Raw genomic sequence first — 20,000 nt, 5'->3', positions numbered from 1 at the left:
CCTCTGAGGTCTAACACCTCACACACACACACCTCTGAGGTCTAACACCTCACACACACACACCTCTGAGGTCTAACACCTCACACACACACACCCCCACACACACCTCTGAGGTCTAACACCTCACACACACACACCTCTGAGGTCTAACACCTCACACACACACACCTCTGAGGTCTAACACCTTACACACACACACCCCCACACACACCTCTGAGGTCTAACACCTCACACACACACACACACACACCTCTGAGGTCTAACACCTCACACACACACACCTCTGAGGTCTAACACCTCACACACACACACCTCTGAGGTCTAACACCTCACACACACACACACACACACACCTCTGAGGTCTAACACCTTACACACACACACACCCACACACACCTCTGAGGTCTAACACCTCTCACACACACACACACACCTCTGAGGTCTAACACCTCACACACACACACCTCTGAGGTCTAACACCTCACACACACACACACACACACCCACACACACCTCTGAGGTCTAACACCTCACACACACACACACACCTCTGAGGTCTAACACCTCACACACACACACCTCTGAGGTCTAACACCTCACACACACACACCTCTGAGGTCTTAACACCTTACACACACACACACCCCCACACACACCTCTGAGGTCTAACACCTCACACACACACACACACACCTCTGAGGTCTAACACCTCACACACACACACCTCTGAGGTCTAACACCTCACACACACACACCTCTGAGGTCTAACACCTCACACACACACACACACACCTCTGAGGTCTAACACCTCACACACACACACCTCTGAGGTCTAACACCTCACACACACACACCTCTGAGGTCTAACACCTCACACACACACACACACCTCTGAGGTCTAACACCTCACACACACACACCTCTGAGGTCTAACACCTCACACACACTCACACACACACCCACACACACCTCTGAGGTCTAACACCTTACACACACACACCCCCACACACACCTCTGAGGTCTAACACCTCACACACACACACACACACCTCTGAGGTCTAACACCTCACACACACACACCTCTGAGGTCTAACACCTCACACACACACACCTCTGAGGTCTAACACCTCACACACACACACCTCTGAGGTCTAACACCTCACACACACACACACCTCTGAGGTCTAACACCTCACACACACACACACCTCTGAGGTCTAACACCTCTCACACACACACACACACACCTCTGAGGTCTAACACCTCACACACAAACACACCTCTGAGGTCTAACACCTCACACACACACACCTCTGAGGTCTAACACCTCACACACACACACCTCTGAGGTCTAACACCTCACACACAAACACACCTCTGAGGTCTAACACCTCACACACACACACCTCTGAGGTCTAACACCTCACACACACACACCTCTGAGGTCTAACACCTCACACACACACACCTCTGAGGTCTAACACCTCTCACACACACACCTCTGAGGTCTAACACCTCAAACACACACCTCTGAGGTCTAACACCTTACACACACACACACACCTCTGAGGTCTAACACCTCACACACACACACACCTCTGAGGTCTAACACCTCACACACACACACACTCACTCACACACCTCTGAGGTCTAACACCTCACACACACACACACACACCTCTGAGGTCTAACACCTCTCACACACACACACCTCTGAGGTCTAACACCTCACACACACACACACCTCTGAGGTCTAACACCTCACACACACACTCACTCACACACCTCTGAGGTCTAACACCTCACACACACACACACCTCTGAGGTCTAACACCTCTCACACACACACACACACACACACACCTCTGAGGTCTAACACCTCACACACACACACACCTCTGAGGTCTAACACCTCACACACACACACACTCACTCACACACCTCTGAGGTCTAACACCTCACACACACTCACTCACACACCTCTGAGGTCTAACACCTCACACACACACACACTCACACACACACCTCTGAGGTCTAACACCTCACACACACACACACACACCTCTGAGGTCTAACACCTCACACACACACACACTCACTCACACACCTCTGAGGTCTAACACCTCACACACACACACACACACTCACACACCTCTGAGGTCTAACACCTCTCACACACACACACCTCTGAGGTCTAACACCTCACACACACACACACTCACTCACACACCTCTGAGGTCTAACACCTCACACACACACACACACACTCACACACCTCTGAGGTCTAACACCAGGCTGTGGTTTAGATGTGAGCAGATTCTCCCGTCCTCGCTGAGACTCCAGCGCTGGTTCACTCGCCCATGTTCTTCCCATAATGCCACTCTGGCTCCGGCGCAGGCCTTGGCCCCGATCACACACAGACAGCCGCGCAGCGCCTGCATGCACACACACACACACACACAACGCCTGAATCACTGCGAACTGTCAGCGGAGAGTCTCTGAAGTCCAGCACTCCTGCTTCTGACACACATCACATGACAGCCAAACTCGTTTCTGAAACTATGATAAGATGAAACGGATATTCAGGCTTGAACACTGTTTTACTCTGTAGCGAACCGGGAACACAGTGGTCACACTTTACACTACGGTTCATTAGTGAACATGAACTAAGAATGATCAATACTTCTGCAGCATTAATCTTAGTTAATATTAATTTCAACATTTACTAATACGTTATTAAAATCAAAGGTTGTATTTGTTAACATTAGTGAATGCACTGTCAACTAACATTAAAGGTGACATATTACGCCCCTTTGCACAAGATGTAATATAAATCTATGGCGTCATACCAGATCATGTATTACAGCTCGTCAAATTTGCCCCTTTTTAGGTGTGAAGAAAAAATGCGCCGGTTGTGTGTGTGTCCCTTTAAATGCAAATGAGCTTTAGCTCCGCCTCCGTTCAGAAGAGGGCGGAGCTTCAGAGACTCCGGCAATAACAACACAGGCCGATCTCACTGATCCAGAGTCAGGAGTAACAGCAGCGAGTGCAGCCTCACGGAGAGACTCAGGGAGAGCTTCACTTTTACACGTTTCTGAATGTTGGACTGACAGAAGAATATTCCCTGAACACGTGTGTGTGTGTGTGTGTGTGTGTGTGTGTGTGTGTGTGTTGGACTGACAGAAGAATATTCCCTGAACACACGTGTGTGTGTGTGTGTGTGTGTGTGTGTTGGACTGACAGAAGAATATTCCCTGAACACACTTGTGTGTGTGTGTGTGTGTGTGTGTGTGTGTGTGTGTGTGTGTGTGTTGGACTGACAGAAGAATATTCCCTGAACACACTTGTGTGTGTGTGTGTGTGTGTGTGTGTGTGTGTGTGTGTGTGTTGGACTGACAGAAGAATATTCCCTGAACACACTTGTGTGTGTGTGTGTGTGTGTGTGTTGGACTGACAGAAGAATATTCCCTGAACACGTGTGTGTGTGTGTGTGTGTGTGTGTGTTGGACTGACAGAAGAATATTCCCTGAACACACTTGTGTGTGTGTGTGTGTGTGTGTGTGTTGGACTGACAGAAGAATATTCCCTGAACATGTGTATGTGTGTGTGTGTGTGTGTGTTGGACTGACAGAAGAATATTCCCTGAACACGTGTGTGTGTGTGTGTGTGTGTGTTGGACTGACAGAAGAATATTCCCTGAACACACGTGTGTGTGTGTGTGTGTGTGTGTGTGTGTGTTGGACTGACAGAAGAATATTCCCTGAACACACTTGTGTGTGTGTGTGTGTGTGTGTGTGTGTGTGTTGGACTGACAGAAGAATATTCCCTGAACACGTGTGTGTGTGTGTGTGTGTTGGACTGACAGAAGAATATTCCCTGAACACACTTGTGTGTGTGTGTGTGTGTGTGTGTGTGTTGGACTGACAGAAGAATATTCCCTGAACATGTGTATGTGTGTGTGTGTGTGTGTGTGTGTGTGTGTTGGACTGACAGAAGAATATTCCCTGAACACGTGTGTGTGTGTGTGTGTGTGTGTGTGTGTGTGTGTGTGTGTGTGTGTGTTGGACTGACAGAAGAATATTCCCTGAACACACTTGTGTGTGTGTGTGTGTGTGTGTGTGTGTGTGTGTGTGTGTGTGTTGGACTGACAGAAGAATATTCCCTGAACACGTGTGTGTGTGTGTGTGTGTGTGTGTGTGTGTGTGTGTTGGACTGACAGAAGAATATTCCCTGAACACACGTGTGTGTGTGTGTGTGTGTGTGTTGGACTGACAGAAGAATATTCCCTGAACACGTGTGTGTGTGTGTGTGTGTGTGTGTGTGTTGGACTGACAGAAGAATATTCCCTGAACACACTTGTGTGTGTGTGTGTGTGTGTGTGTGTGTGTGTGTGTGTGTGTGTGTGTGTGTGTGTGTGTGTGTGTGTGTTGGACTGACAGAAGAATATTCCCTGAACATGTGTATGTGTGTGTGTGTGTGTGTTGCACTGACCGTGTTCTTGAGGAGGCCGCCGGTGAAGATCCAGCGCTGTGTGTCCAGAGAGCGGTCCGCGGGACACAGGGAGAGTTTGGCTGGGAAAGAGCCGTCTCTGCTCTCGCTGGTCAGAACTGAAGCCAGAGCTCGACTCCGCACATGAACCAACACTTTCGGCTGAGGAGAACCAAACCCAGACATGAAGACATTCACTTGCCTTCGGTGCTTTAGACAAATACACGTCTAGCACACTGATTAAAGCAAACAGAAACACGTGCAGACTGATAATAAGGACACACACACTCCTTAAAGGTGCATTGCGCAACATTTCATGTTAAAAATACCCGTTTTTCTAACCCATACATGCTTAAACAATTGCCTGATGGGCTGAATGAGCCCTTCTCTGATCACTGCGATCGCCTCTATAATCCTGTAAAATATATAAATAAGAGGGATTCGGGACGGCGTTTGAGACTGGGCGTGACGTCACGCGCGTTCACGATCCCCTGGCTATGTCTGGCAGGTTTGTGTATTCGCCACCATTCTCCGTATCAGCAAAGAACTCGAGCGACAAAACTTCAGTCAACTTTCAACAAAAGAAGATGGATTCTAAGAGACCGGCTTGTAGTTCATTCCAAACCCCAACGCAAACTCCACGCAAGACAAAGAAAAGAAAACGTTTGTCTAGTGCCACCAAAAGGGCCAAATTGGAGTCAGACAGGCGTCGGAGTAAGACAAGAGTCAACATCGGGAAGGCTTTCAACAAATGGAGAGATCTCCGGTCCGCTCTAGGGCTCAAACGGGATCCTCAGTGGGCTTTTTTCTTGATAAAACGGTTCATGAAGTGGATACAGTAAACACATAAAACAGTTCAACATGGAGATAGATGGAAACAAAAACCGAAGTTTTCTACTCCCCCCGTTTTCCCCGCACACATAAGTGTGTAATTTACTCAAATGCCTTTCCTTTCATATATTTAAAAAGAGTTGCAATTTATAACTTTATTACCTCTGAAGACATTATGACTGTAAACAAAAGATTTGTGCGTCTGATGCTCCTTTGGTTATGAACAGCTCGTGCGTCTTGCGGGGTTGGAGCAACATGAGGGAGTTTTCATCTTTGGGGGAACTAACCCTGTAAGTGCCGTGAACTGCATGCCATCTTTCGTAAGTACATCAATACAATCTGAGAAGTGTTGCTGGATACGTTTAAGCATCAGTAAATCATAGCAGCTAACCCTAACCCATCTCTTAGCAGCATGAAAACAAAATTATATACAGAGAGCCAGCAAAGAGAATCTGAGAAGTGTGATATGGAAATATTAGAATTAGATTGTGAAGATTTGGAATGTCAGATTGTTAGTGTCGACTCGGTCCATCAGTCCCGGTTCTGTGGCTGGACTCGACGCGCACCTCTATCCTCATGCTCACCTCTATCCTCATGCTCACCTCTATCGCCTCACGCGCACCTCTATCCTCATGCTCACCTCTATCGCCTCACGCGCACCTCTATCCTCATGCTCACCTCTATCCTCATGCTCACCTCTATCGCCTCACGCGCACCTCTATCCTCATGCTCACCTCTATCCTCATGCTCACCTCTATCCTCACGCTCACCTCTATCCTCATGCTCACCTCTATCCTCATGCTCACCTCTATCCTCACGCTCACCTCTATCCTCATGCTCACCTCTATCCTCATGCTCACCTCTATCCTCATGCTCACCTCTATCCTCATGCTCACCTCTATCCTCATGCTCACCTCTATCCTCATGCTCACCTCTATCCTCATGCTCACCTCTATCCTCATGCTCACCTCTATCCTCACGCTCACCTCTATCGCCTCACGCGCACCTCTATCCTCATGCTCACCTCTATCCTCATGCTCACCTCTATCCTCATGCTCACCTCTATCCTCATGCTCACCTCTATCGCCTCACGCGCACCTCTATCCTCATGCTCACCTCTATCCTCATGCTCACCTCTATCCTCATGCGCACCTCTATCCTCATGCTCACCTCTATCGCCTCACGCGCACCTCTATCCTCATGCTCACCTCTATCCTCATGCTCACCTCTATCGCCTCACGCGCACCTCTATCCTCATGCTCACCTCTATCCTCATGCTCACCTCTATCCTCATGCTCACCTCTATCCTCATGCTCACCTCTATCCTCACGCTCACCTCTATCCTCACGCTCACCTCTATCCTCATGCTCACCTCTATCCTCATGCTCACCTCTATCCTCATGCTCACCTCTATCGCCTCACGCGCACCTCTATCGCCTCACGCGCACCTCTATCCTCATGCTCACCTCTATCCTCATGCTCACCTCTATCCTCATGCTCACCTCTATCCTCATGCTCACCTCTATCGCCTCACGCGCACCTCTATCCTCATGCTCACCTCTATCGCCTCACGCGCACCTCTATCCTCATGCTCACCTCTATCCTCATGCTCACCTCTATCGCCTCACGCGCACCTCTATCCTCATGCTCACCTCTATCCTCATGCTCACCTCTATCCTCACGCTCACCTCTATCCTCATGCTCACCTCTATCCTCATGCTCACCTCTATCCTCACGCTCACCTCTATCCTCATGCTCACCTCTATCCTCATGCTCACCTCTATCCTCATGCTCACCTCTATCCTCATGCTCACCTCTATCCTCATGCTCACCTCTATCCTCATGCTCACCTCTATCCTCATGCTCACCTCTATCCTCATGCTCACCTCTATCCTCACGCTCACCTCTATCGCCTCACGCGCACCTCTATCCTCATGCTCACCTCTATCCTCATGCTCACCTCTATCCTCATGCTCACCTCTATCCTCATGCTCACCTCTATCGCCTCACGCGCACCTCTATCCTCATGCTCACCTCTATCCTCATGCTCACCTCTATCCTCATGCGCACCTCTATCCTCATGCTCACCTCTATCGCCTCACGCGCACCTCTATCCTCATGCTCACCTCTATCCTCATGCTCACCTCTATCGCCTCACGCGCACCTCTATCCTCATGCTCACCTCTATCCTCATGCTCACCTCTATCCTCATGCTCACCTCTATCCTCATGCTCACCTCTATCCTCACGCTCACCTCTATCCTCACGCTCACCTCTATCCTCATGCTCACCTCTATCCTCATGCTCACCTCTATCCTCATGCTCACCTCTATCGCCTCACGCGCACCTCTATCGCCTCACGCGCACCTCTATCCTCATGCTCACCTCTATCCTCATGCTCACCTCTATCCTCATGCTCACCTCTATCCTCATGCTCACCTCTATCGCCTCACGCGCACCTCTATCCTCATGCTCACCTCTATCCTCATGCTCACCTCTATCCTCATGCGCACCTCTATCCTCATGCTCACCTCTATCGCCTCACGCGCACCTCTATCCTCATGCTCACCTCTATCGCCTCACGCGCACCTCTATCCTCATGCTCACCTCTATCGCCTCACGCGCACCTCTATCGCCTCATGCGCACCTCTATCCTCATGCTCACCTCTATCCTCATGCTCACCTCTATCCTCATGCTCACCTCTATCCTCATGCTCACCTCTATCCTCATGCGCACCTCTATCCTCATGCTCACCTCTATCCTCATGCTCACCTCTATCCTCATGCTCACCTCTATCGCCTCACGCGCACCTCTATCGCCTCATGCTCACCTCTATCCTCATGCTCACCTCTATCCTCACGCGCACCTCTATCCTCATGCTCACCTCTATCCTCATGCGCACCTCTATCGCCTCACGCGCACCTCTATCGCCTCATGCGCACCTCTATCGCCTCACGCGCACCTCTATCCTCATGCTCACCTCTATCGCCTCACGCGCACCTCTATCCTCATGCTCACCTCTATCGCCTCACGCGCACCTCTATCGCCTCATGCGCACCTCTATCGCCTCACGCGCACCTCTATCCTCATGCTCACCTCTATCCTCATGCTCACCTCTATCGCCTCACGCGCACCTCTATCCTCATGCTCACCTCTATCCTCATGCTCACCTCTATCCTCATGCTCACCTCTATCGCCTCACGCGCACCTCTATCGCCTCACGCGCACCTCTATCCTCATGCTCACCTCTATCCTCATGCTCACCTCTATCCTCATGCTCACCTCTATCCTCATGCTCACCTCTATCGCCTCACGCGCACCTCTATCGCCTCACGCGCACCTCTATCCTCATGCTCACCTCTATCCTCATGCTCACCTCTATCCTCATGCTCACCTCTATCCTCACGCTCACCTCTATCCTCATGCTCACCTCTATCCTCATGCTCACCTCTATCGCCTCACGCGCACCTCTATCCTCATGCTCACCTCTATCCTCATGCTCACCTCTATCGCCTCACGCGCACCTCTATCCTCATGCTCACCACTATCGCCTCATGCTCACCTCTATCCTCATGCTCACCTCTATCCTCATGCTCACCTCTATCGCCTCACGCGCACCTCTATCCTCATGCTCACCTCTATCGCCTCACGCGCACCTCTATCCTCATGCTCACCTCTATCCTCATGCTCACCTCTATCGCCTCACGCGCACCTCTATCCTCATGCTCACCTCTATCCTCATGCTCACCTCTATCCTCACGCTCACCTCTATCCTCATGCTCACCTCTATCCTCATGCTCACCTCTATCCTCATGCTCACCTCTATCGCCTCACGCGCACCTCTATCCTCATGCTCACCTCTATCCTCATGCTCACCTCTATCCTCATGCTCACCTCTATCCTCATGCTCACCTCTATCCTCATGCTCACCTCTATCCTCATGCTCACCTCTATCCTCATGCTCACCTCTATCCTCACGCTCACCTCTATCCTCACGCTCACCTCTATCCTCTATCCTCACGCTCACCTCTATCCTCATGCTCACCTCTATCCTCATGCTCACCTCTATCCTCATGCTCACCTCTATCCTCATGCTCACCTCTATCGCCTCACGCGCACCTCTATCCTCATGCTCACCTCTATCCTCATGCTCACCTCTATCGCCTCACGCGCACCTCTATCCTCATGCTCACCTCTATCCTCATGCTCACCTCTATCCTCATGCTCACCTCTATCCTCATGCTCACCTCTATCCTCATGCTCACCTCTATCCTCATGCTCACCTCTATCGCCTCACGCGCACCTCTATCCTCATGCTCACCTCTATCCTCATGCTCACCTCTATCCTCATGCTCACCTCTATCCTCATGCGCACCTCTATCCCCTCACGCGCACCTCTATCCTCATGCTCACCTCTATCCTCATGCTCACCTCTATCCTCATGCTCACCTCTATCCTCATGCGCACCTCTATCCTCATGCTCACCTCTATCGCCTCACGCGCACCTCTATCCTCATGCTCACCTCTATCCTCATGCTCACCTCTATCCTCATGCTCACCTCTATCCTCATGCTCACCTCTATCGCCTCACGCGCACCTCTATCCTCATGCTCACCTCTATCGCCTCATGCTCACCTCTATCCTCACGCTCACCTCTATCCTCATGCTCACCTCTATCCTCATGCGCACCTCTATCGCCTCACGCGCACCTCTATCCTCATGCGCACCTCTATCCTCATGCTCACCTCTATCGCCTCACGCGCACCTCTATCCTCATGCTCACCTCTATCCTCATGCTCACCTCTATCCTCATGCTCACCTCTATCCTCATGCTCACCTCTATCCTCATGCGCACCTCTATCCTCATGCTCACCTCTATCCTCATGCTCACCTCTATCCTCATGCTCACCTCTATCCTCATGCTCACCTCTATCGCCTCACGCGCACCTCTATCGCCTCATGCTCACCTCTATCCTCATGCTCACCTCTATCCTCACGCGCACCTCTATCCTCATGCTCACCTCTATCCTCATGCGCACCTCTATCGCCTCACGCGCACCTCTATCGCCTCATGCGCACCTCTATCGCCTCACGCGCACCTCTATCCTCATGCTCACCTCTATCGCCTCACGCGCACCTCTATCCTCATGCTCACCTCTATCGCCTCACGCGCACCTCTATCGCCTCATGCGCACCTCTATCGCCTCACGCGCACCTCTATCCTCATGCTCACCTCTATCCTCATGCTCACCTCTATCGCCTCACGCGCACCTCTATCCTCATGCTCACCTCTATCCTCATGCTCACCTCTATCGCCTCACGCGCACCTCTATCGCCTCACGCGCACCTCTATCCTCATGCTCACCTCTATCCTCATGCTCACCTCTATCCTCATGCTCACCTCTATCCTCATGCTCACCTCTATCGCCTCACGCGCACCTCTATCGCCTCACGCGCACCTCTATCCTCATGCTCACCTCTATCCTCATGCTCACCTCTATCCTCATGCTCACCTCTATCCTCACGCTCACCTCTATCCTCATGCTCACCTCTATCCTCATGCTCACCTCTATCGCCTCACGCGCACCTCTATCCTCATGCTCACCTCTATCCTCATGCTCACCTCTATCGCCTCACGCGCACCTCTATCCTCATGCTCACCTCTATCGCCTCATGCTCACCTCTATCCTCATGCTCACCTCTATCCTCATGCTCACCTCTATCGCCTCACGCGCACCTCTATCCTCATGCTCACCTCTATCGCCTCACGCGCACCTCTATCCTCATGCTCACCTCTATCCTCATGCTCACCTCTATCGCCTCACGCGCACCTCTATCCTCATGCTCACCTCTATCCTCATGCTCACCTCTATCCTCACGCTCACCTCTATCCTCATGCTCACCTCTATCCTCATGCTCACCTCTATCCTCATGCTCACCTCTATCGCCTCACGCGCACCTCTATCCTCATGCTCACCTCTATCCTCATGCTCACCTCTATCCTCATGCTCACCTCTATCCTCATGCTCACCTCTATCCTCATGCTCACCTCTATCCTCATGCTCACCTCTATCCTCATGCTCACCTCTATCCTCACGCTCACCTCTATCCTCACGCTCACCTCTATCCTCACGCTCACCTCTATCCTCATGCTCACCTCTATCCTCATGCTCACCTCTATCCTCATGCTCACCTCTATCCTCATGCTCACCTCTATCGCCTCACGCGCACCTCTATCCTCATGCTCACCTCTATCCTCATGCTCACCTCTATCGCCTCACGCGCACCTCTATCCTCATGCTCACCTCTATCCTCATGCTCACCTCTATCCTCATGCTCACCTCTATCCTCATGCTCACCTCTATCCTCATGCTCACCTCTATCCTCATGCTCACCTCTATCGCCTCACGCGCACCTCTATCCTCATGCTCACCTCTATCCTCATGCTCACCTCTATCCTCATGCTCACCTCTATCCTCATGCGCACCTCTATCCCCTCACGCGCACCTCTATCCTCATGCTCACCTCTATCCTCATGCTCACCTCTATCCTCATGCTCACCTCTATCCTCATGCGCACCTCTATCCTCATGCTCACCTCTATCGCCTCACGCGCACCTCTATCCTCATGCTCACCTCTATCCTCATGCTCACCTCTATCCTCATGCTCACCTCTATCCTCATGCTCACCTCTATCGCCTCACGCGCACCTCTATCCTCATGCTCACCTCTATCGCCTCATGCTCACCTCTATCCTCACGCTCACCTCTATCCTCATGCTCACCTCTATCCTCATGCGCACCTCTATCGCCTCACGCGCACCTCTATCCTCATGCGCACCTCTATCCTCATGCTCACCTCTATCGCCTCACGCGCACCTCTATCCTCATGCTCACCTCTATCCTCATGCTCACCTCTATCCTCATGCTCACCTCTATCCTCATGCTCACCTCTATCGCCTCACGCGCACCTCTATCCTCATGCTCACCTCTATCCTCATGCGCACCTCTATCGCCTCACGCGCACCTCTATCCTCATGCTCACCTCTATCCTCATGCTCACCTCTATCCTCATGCTCACCTCTATCCTCATGCTCACCTCTATCCTCATGCTCACCTCTATCCTCATGCGCACCTCTATCGCCTCACGCGCACCTCTATCCTCATGCTCACCTCTATCCTCATGCTCACCTCTATCGCCTCACGCGCACCTCTATCCTCATGCTCACCTCTATCCTCATGCTCACCTCTATCCTCATGCTCACCTCTATCCTCATGCTCACCTCTATCCTCATGCTCACCTCTATCGCCTCATGCGCACCTCTATCCTCATGCTCACCTCTATCCTCATGCGCACCTCTATCGCCTCACGCGCACCTCTATCCTCATGCTCACCTCTATCCTCATGCTCACCTCTATCGCCTCACGCGCACCTCTATCCTCATGCTCACCTCTATCCTCATGCGCACCTCTATCGCCTCACGCTCACCTCTATCCTCATGCTCACCTCTATCCTCATGCTCACCTCTATCCTCATGCTCACCTCTATCCTCATGCTCACCTCTATCCTCACGCTCACCTCTATCCTCACGCTCACCTCTATCCTCATGCTCACCTCTATCCTCATGCTCACCTCTATCCTCATGCTCACCTCTATCCTCATGCTCACCTCTATCCTCATGCTCACCTCTATCCTCATGCTCACCTCTATCCTCATGCTCACCTCTATCCTCATGCTCACCTCTATCGCCTCACGCGCACCTCTATCCTCATGCTCACCTCTATCGCCTCACGCGCACCTCTATCCTCATGCTCACCTCTATCGCCTCACGCGCACCTCTATCCTCATGCTCACCTCTATCGCCTCATGCTCACCTCTATCCTCATGCTCACCTCTATCCTCATGCTCACCTCTATCGCCTCACGCGCACCTCTATCCTCATGCGCACCTCTATCCTCATGCTCACCTCTATCGCCTCACGCGCACCTCTATCCTCATGCTCACCTCTATCCTCATGCTCACCTCTATCCTCACGCTCACCTCTATCCTCATGCTCACCTCTATCCTCATGCTCACCTCTATCCTCATGCTCACCTCTATCGCCTCACGCGCACCTCTATCCTCATGCTCACCTCTATCCTCATGCTCACCTCTATCCTCATGCTCACCTCTATCCTCATGCTCACCTCTATCCTCATGCTCACCTCTATCCTCACGCTCACCTCTATCCTCACGCTCACCTCTATCCTCATGCTCACCTCTATCCTCATGCTCACCTCTATCCTCATGCTCACCTCTATCGCCTCACGCGCACCTCTATCCTCATGCTCACCTCTATCCTCATGCTCACCTCTATCCTCATGCTCACCTCTATCCTCATGCTCACCTCTATCGCCTCACGCGCACCTCTATCGCCTCACGCGCACCTCTATCCTCATGCTCACCTCTATCCTCATGCTCACCTCTATCGCCTCACGCGCACCTCTATCCTCATGCTCACCTCTATCCTCATGCTCACCTCTATCCTCATGCGCACCTCTATCCTCATGCTCACCTCTATCGCCTCACGCGCACCTCTATCCTCATGCTCACCTCTATCGCCTCACGCGCACCTCTATCCTCACGCTCACCTCTATCCTCATGCTCACCTCTATCCTCATGCTCACCTCTATCGCCTCACGCGCACCTCTATCCTCATGCTCACCTCTATCCTCATGCTCACCTCTATCCTCATGCTCACCTCTATCCTCATGCTCACCTCTATCGCCTCACGCGCACCTCTATCCTCATGCTCACCTCTATCGCCTCACGCGCACCTCTATCCTCACGCTCACCTCTATCCTCATGCTCACCTCTATCGCCTCACGCGCACCTCTATCCTCATGCTCACCTCTATCGCCTCACGCGCACCTCTATCCTCATGCTCACCTCTATCCTCATGCTCACCTCTATCGCCTCACGCGCACCTCTATCCTCATGCTCACCTCTATCCTCATGCTCACCTCTATCGCCTCACGCGCACCTCTATCGCCTCACGCTCACCTCTATCCTCATGCTCACCTCTATCCTCATGCTCACCTCTATCCTCATGCTCACCTCTATCCTCATGCTCACCTCTATCCTCATGCTCACCTCTATCCTCATGCTCACCTCTATCCTCATGCTCACCTCTATCGCCTCACGCGCACCTCTATCGCCTCACGCGCACCTCTATCCTCATGCTCACCTCTATCGCCTCACGCGCACCTCTATCCTCATGCTCACCTCTATCGCCTCACGCGCACCTCTATCCTCATGCTCACCTCTATCGCCTCATGCTCACCTCTATCCTCATGCTCACCTCTATCCTCATGCTCACCTCTATCGCCTCACGCGCACCTCTATCCTCATGCTCACCTCTATCCTCATGCTCACCTCTATCGCCTCACGCGCACCTCTATCCTCATGCTCACCTCTATCCTCATGCTCACCTCTATCCTCATGCTCACCTCTATCCTCATGCTCACCTCTATCCTCATGCTCACCTCTATCCTCATGCTCACCTCTATCCTCATGCTCACCTCTATCCTCATGCTCACCTCTATCCTCATGCTCACCTCTATCCTCATGCTCACCTCTATCGCCTCACGCGCACCTCTATCCTCATGCTCACCTCTATCCTCATGCTCACCTCTATCCTCATGCTCACCTCTATCCTCATGCTCACCTCTATCCTCATGCTCACCTCTATCCTCATGCTCACCTCTATCCTCATGCTCACCTCTATCGCCTCACGCGCACCTCTATCCTCATGCTCACCTCTATCCTCATGCTCACCTCTATCCTCATGCTCACCTCTATCCTCATGCTCACCTCTATCGCCTCACGCGCACCTCTATCCTCATGCTCACCTCTATCCTCATGCTCACCTCTATCCTCATGCGCACCTCTATCCTCATGCTCACCTCTATCCTCATGCGCACCTCTATCCTCATGCTCACCTCTATCCTCATGCTCACCTCTATCCTCATGCTCACCTCTATCCTCATGCTCACCTCTATCCTCATGCTCACCTCTATCGCCTCACGCGCACCTCTATCCTCATGCTCACCTCTATCCTCATGCTCACCTCTATCCTCATGCTCACCTCTATCCTCATGCTCACCTCTATCCTCATGCGCACCTCTATCCTCATGCTCACCTCTATCCTCATGCGCACCTCTATCCTCATGCTCACCTCTATCGCCTCACGCGCACCTCTATCCTCATGCTCACCTCTATCGCCTCACGCGCACCTCTATCCTCACGCTCACCTCTATCCTCATGCTCACCTCTATCCTCATGCTCACCTCTATCGCCTCACGCGCACCTCTATCCTCATGCTCACCTCTATCCTCATGCTCACCTCTATCCTCATGCTCACCTCTATCCTCATGCTCACCTCTATCGCCTCACGCGCACCTCTATCCTCATGCTCACCTCTATCGCCTCACGCGCACCTCTATCCTCACGCTCACCTCTATCCTCATGCTCACCTCTATCCTCATGCTCACCTCTATCGCCTCACGCGCACCTCTATCCTCATGCTCACCTCTATCGCCTCACGCGCACCTCTATCCTCATGCTCACCTCTATCCTCATGCTCACCTCTATCGCCTCACGCGCACCTCTATCCTCATGCTCACCTCTATCCTCATGCTCACCTCTATCGCCTCACGCGCACCTCTATCGCCTCACGCGCACCTCTATCCTCATGCTCACCTCTATCCTCATGCTCACCTCTATCCTCATGCTCACCTCTATCCTCATGCTCACCTCTATCCTCACGCTCACCTCTATCCTCATGCTCACCTCTATCCTCATGCTCACCTCTATCGCCTCACGCGCACCTCTATCCTCATGCTCACCTCTATCCTCATGCTCACCTCTATCCTCATGCTCACCTCTATCCTCATGCTCACCTCTATCGCCTCACGCGCACCTCTATCCTCATGCTCACCTCTATCCTCATGCTCACCTCTATCCTCATGCTCACCTCTATCCTCATGCTCACCTCTATCCTCATGCTCACCTCTATCCTCATGCTCACCTCTATCGCCTCACGCGCACCTCTATCCTCACGCTCACCTCTATCCTCATGCTCACCTCTATCGCCTCACGCGCACCTCTATCCTCATGCTCACCTCTATCCTCATGCTCACCTCTATCCTCATGCTCACCTCTATCCTCATGCTCACCTCTATCCTCATGCTCACCTCTATCCTCATGCTCACCTCTATCGCCTCACGCGCACCTCTATCCTCACGCTCACCTCTATCCTCATGCTCACCTCTATCGCCTCACGCGCACCTCTATCCTCATGCTCACCTCTATCCTCATGCTCACCTCTATCCTCACGCTCACCTCTATCCTCATGCTCACCTCTATCGCCTCACGCGCACCTCTATCCTCACGCTCACCTCTATCCTCATGCTCACCTCTATCGCCTCACGCGCACCTCTATCCTCATGCTCACCTCTATCCTCACGCTCACCTCTATCCTCATGCTCACCTCTATCGCCTCACGCGCACCTCTATCCTCATGCTCACCTCTATCCTCATGCTCACCTCTATCCTCATGCTCACCTCTATCCTCATGCTCACCTCTATCCTCATGCTCACCTCTATCGCCTCATGCTCACCTCTATCGCCTCACGCGCACCTCTATCGCCTCACGCGCACCTCTATCCTCATGCTCACCTCTATCGCCTCACGCGCACCTCTATCCTCACGCTCACCTCTATCCTCATGCTCACCTCTATCGCCTCACGCGCACCTCTATCCTCATGCTCACCTCTATCCTCATGCTCACCTCTATCCTCATGCTCACCTCTATCCTCATGCTCACCTCTATCGCCTCACGCGCACCTCTATCCTCATGCTCACCTCTATCGCCTCACGCGCACCTCTATCCTCACGCTCACCTCTATCCTCATGCTCACCTCTATCGCCTCACGCGCACCTCTATCCTCACGCGCACCTCTATCCTCATGCTCACCTCTATCGCCTCACGCGCACCTCTATCCTCACGCGCACCTCTATCCTCATGCTCACCTCTATCCTCATGCTCACCTCTATCCTCATGCTCACCTCTATCCTCATGCTCACCTCTATCCTCATGCTCACCTCTATCGCCTCACGCCTCAGGTGTGAGGTGAGGTGACATCGCAGTTCTTTGGCATCATGTGTTTTAAAGCCTCACCAGTTTAAACTCGATTGAATTTACTCACACTGTTCTGACACACAGAAAGCGAGTCTCTGAACTAAGTTTTCTTATTGCACTTAAACTGTCTAATACACACAAGCTTCACATAGTTTTGTCTTAAGTGAACATAAACAGCAAAAGAAACGGCATGTGTATCAGTATATTAGATCCGTGCATTCGCTCTTAAAGTGACAGCAGCCTAATCTTCCTGATTCTGTCCGTTTCATTAAACTAAACACAACGAAGAGAAAAATCCCTCGCTGAAGAGCAATAACTTTTGATGCTTTAGTAAGAATCAATGTATATTTGATTCATACAGTGAAGACTATGCAGAGTTTTATTTTTACATTTGATTATTCAATTTCTGACTTGACAGCTACTGTTAAATAGACCTACTGTACCTGAAAAATGTAAAGCATTTTGTTTCATTTGTATCGTTCTAATATTGTATATAGTCCTATTGTTTGTCATTTGCATCTTTGTTCTTATTTCACTTTATGTCATTATTTTACCTTTATATTATATTTATACGTTTGCTATTAAAAATAAGGTTTTGGTCATATCGATCACACCTACTTTGGTCTAAATGATCTGTCACTCATTTTTCTCTTAGGCTTTATTCCCTTTTAGGCTCTATTTTTCAAATAAGGAAATTCCTTTGGCTATACGTATGAACAAAAACCGTGATGCGATCATATGATGCTTTTGTCCTATCGCCCAGCATCACACCACGCCAGTTCAGCCGAGCTCTGCGATCTCTGAAACACTCCCGTTCTAATAATAGCATGTGTATACTGCTAAATCAATCAGTCATTTACATTCTGTTTACACTGTTAGTTATGATGAGAGCGTTTTCTGCGCCATCGTAACCAATCACAGACGTTAATGCAGTGGCCAATCACTGTTCACGGTGTAAATATGGTGTACACCCAGATCCATACAGAACCTGTAATTGTCATTTTTCACGATTAGTTAGTGGTGATTATGTTTTGAACGGACCTGTTTGAGAGGCTTCAGCGACCCGATGGTCTCCCAGCCGCTCCGGTCCCCCCACACCGGATACTCTCCAGGCTGCAGGAGCGTCTGGCGGCCCTTAAAACGAGCGTATTCATACGCGACCCACCTGTGAGACGACAGCGTTCGTCACCCTGACTGAGCATTACTAACAGGAACAGCGAGTAGTGAAGGAGCTCTTACAGGCCGCTGGTGACTCTCACGGACTGGCTGAAGAAGTGGCTCAAGCTCTCCACGTCTGAGAAACACGTCTCTTCAAGGCCCTCGAAACCGCTGAGAGAAAACAGACTCGCCGACGGCTCCGTGAAACTCTGAACCCAGAAACACAAACGATTGTCACGGCAAGCATGTTTATTTCTTGTGTCTACTGTAATGTGGTGATGTTTGCTGTCATCGACTCACGTATGGAATGGGCTTTAAAGACTTGATGGCGCTCGATAAACAGCCACAGGAAGTGAGGTCAGGGTAAAGCCCCTCCCCCAGGATACACTGGTTCCCAGAATATCCCTCCTCATCGAACAGCAGCCAGTTTCCTCGGATCACCCTGAAGGACGCGAGACGTGTCACGCCACAGTCACTCTCAAACTCACGGCTCTCTCCGCTGTACCGCGTCTGGCTGTAGGCTCGTAGCTGCGCTCAGAGAAACACGTTAGCGGCGCTCAGAGAGAAACACGTTAGCGGCGCTCAGAGAGAAACACGTTAGCGGCGCTCAGAGAGAAACACGTTAGCGGCGCTCAGAGAGAAACACGTTAGCGGCGCTCAGAGAGAAACACGTTAGCGGCGCTCAGAGAGAAACACGTTAGCGGCGCTCAGAGAGAAACACGTTAGCGGCGCTCAGAGAGAAACACGTTAGCGGCGCTCAGAGAGAAACACGTTAGCGGCGCTCAGAGAGAAACACGTTAGCTGCGCTCAGAGAGAAACACGTTACCGGCGCTCAGAGAGAAACACGTTAGCTGCGCTCAGAGAGAAACACGTTAGCTGCGCTCAGAGAGAAACACGTTAGCGGCGCTCAGAGAGAAACACGTTAGCGGCGCTCAGAGAGAAACACGTCAGCTGCGCTCAGAGAGAAACACGTTAGCGGCGCTAAGAGAGAAACACGTTAGCGGCGCTCAGAGAGAAACATGTCAGCTGCGCTCAGAGAGAAACACGTTAGCGGCGCTCAGAGAGAAACACGTTAGCGGCGCTCAGAGAGAAACACGTTAGCGGCGCTCAGAGAGAAACACGTTAGCGGCGCTCAGAGAGAAACACGTTAGCGGCGCTCAGAGAGAAACACGTTAGCTGCGCTCAGAGAGAAACACGTTAGCTGCGCTCAGAGAGAAACACGTTAGCTGCGCTCAGAGAGAAACACGTTAGCTGCGCTCAGAGAGAAACACGTTAGCGGCGCTCAGAGAGAAACACGTTAGCGGCGCTCAGAGAGAAACACGTTAGCGGCGCTCAGAGAGAAA

At 51.5% G+C, this 20,000-nt stretch overlaps 1 protein-coding gene across 1 annotated transcript in view; it reads right to left on the bottom strand.

The window, feature by feature from the left end:
- The window catches only part of LOC130073355 (very large A-kinase anchor protein), a 59,107-nt gene that overhangs the window by 367 nt on the left and 38,740 nt on the right, over window positions 1-20,000 (bottom strand). The window contains exons 16-20 of the mRNA XM_056238713.1: window positions 18,958-19,185; window positions 18,739-18,866; window positions 18,541-18,664; window positions 4,492-4,650; window positions 2,276-2,435 (exon numbers count right to left, since the gene is read on the bottom strand). Coding sequence (XP_056094688.1) covers window positions 2,276-2,435; window positions 4,492-4,650; window positions 18,541-18,664; window positions 18,739-18,866; window positions 18,958-19,185 — 799 coding nt within the window. The remainder of the gene's footprint in view (window positions 1-2,275; window positions 2,436-4,491; window positions 4,651-18,540; window positions 18,665-18,738; window positions 18,867-18,957; window positions 19,186-20,000) is intronic.

The sequence above is a fragment of the Rhinichthys klamathensis genome, unplaced genomic scaffold, assembly GCF_029890125.1.
Source record: "Rhinichthys klamathensis goyatoka isolate OS25496 unplaced genomic scaffold, OSU_Roscu_1.1 h1tg000531l_1, whole genome shotgun sequence".
In the NCBI taxonomy this organism is placed as follows: Eukaryota; Metazoa; Chordata; class Actinopteri; order Cypriniformes; family Leuciscidae; genus Rhinichthys; species Rhinichthys klamathensis.
Note: the sequence above shows the minus strand (reverse complement) of the source record. Positions and strands in the feature narration are given on the sequence as shown.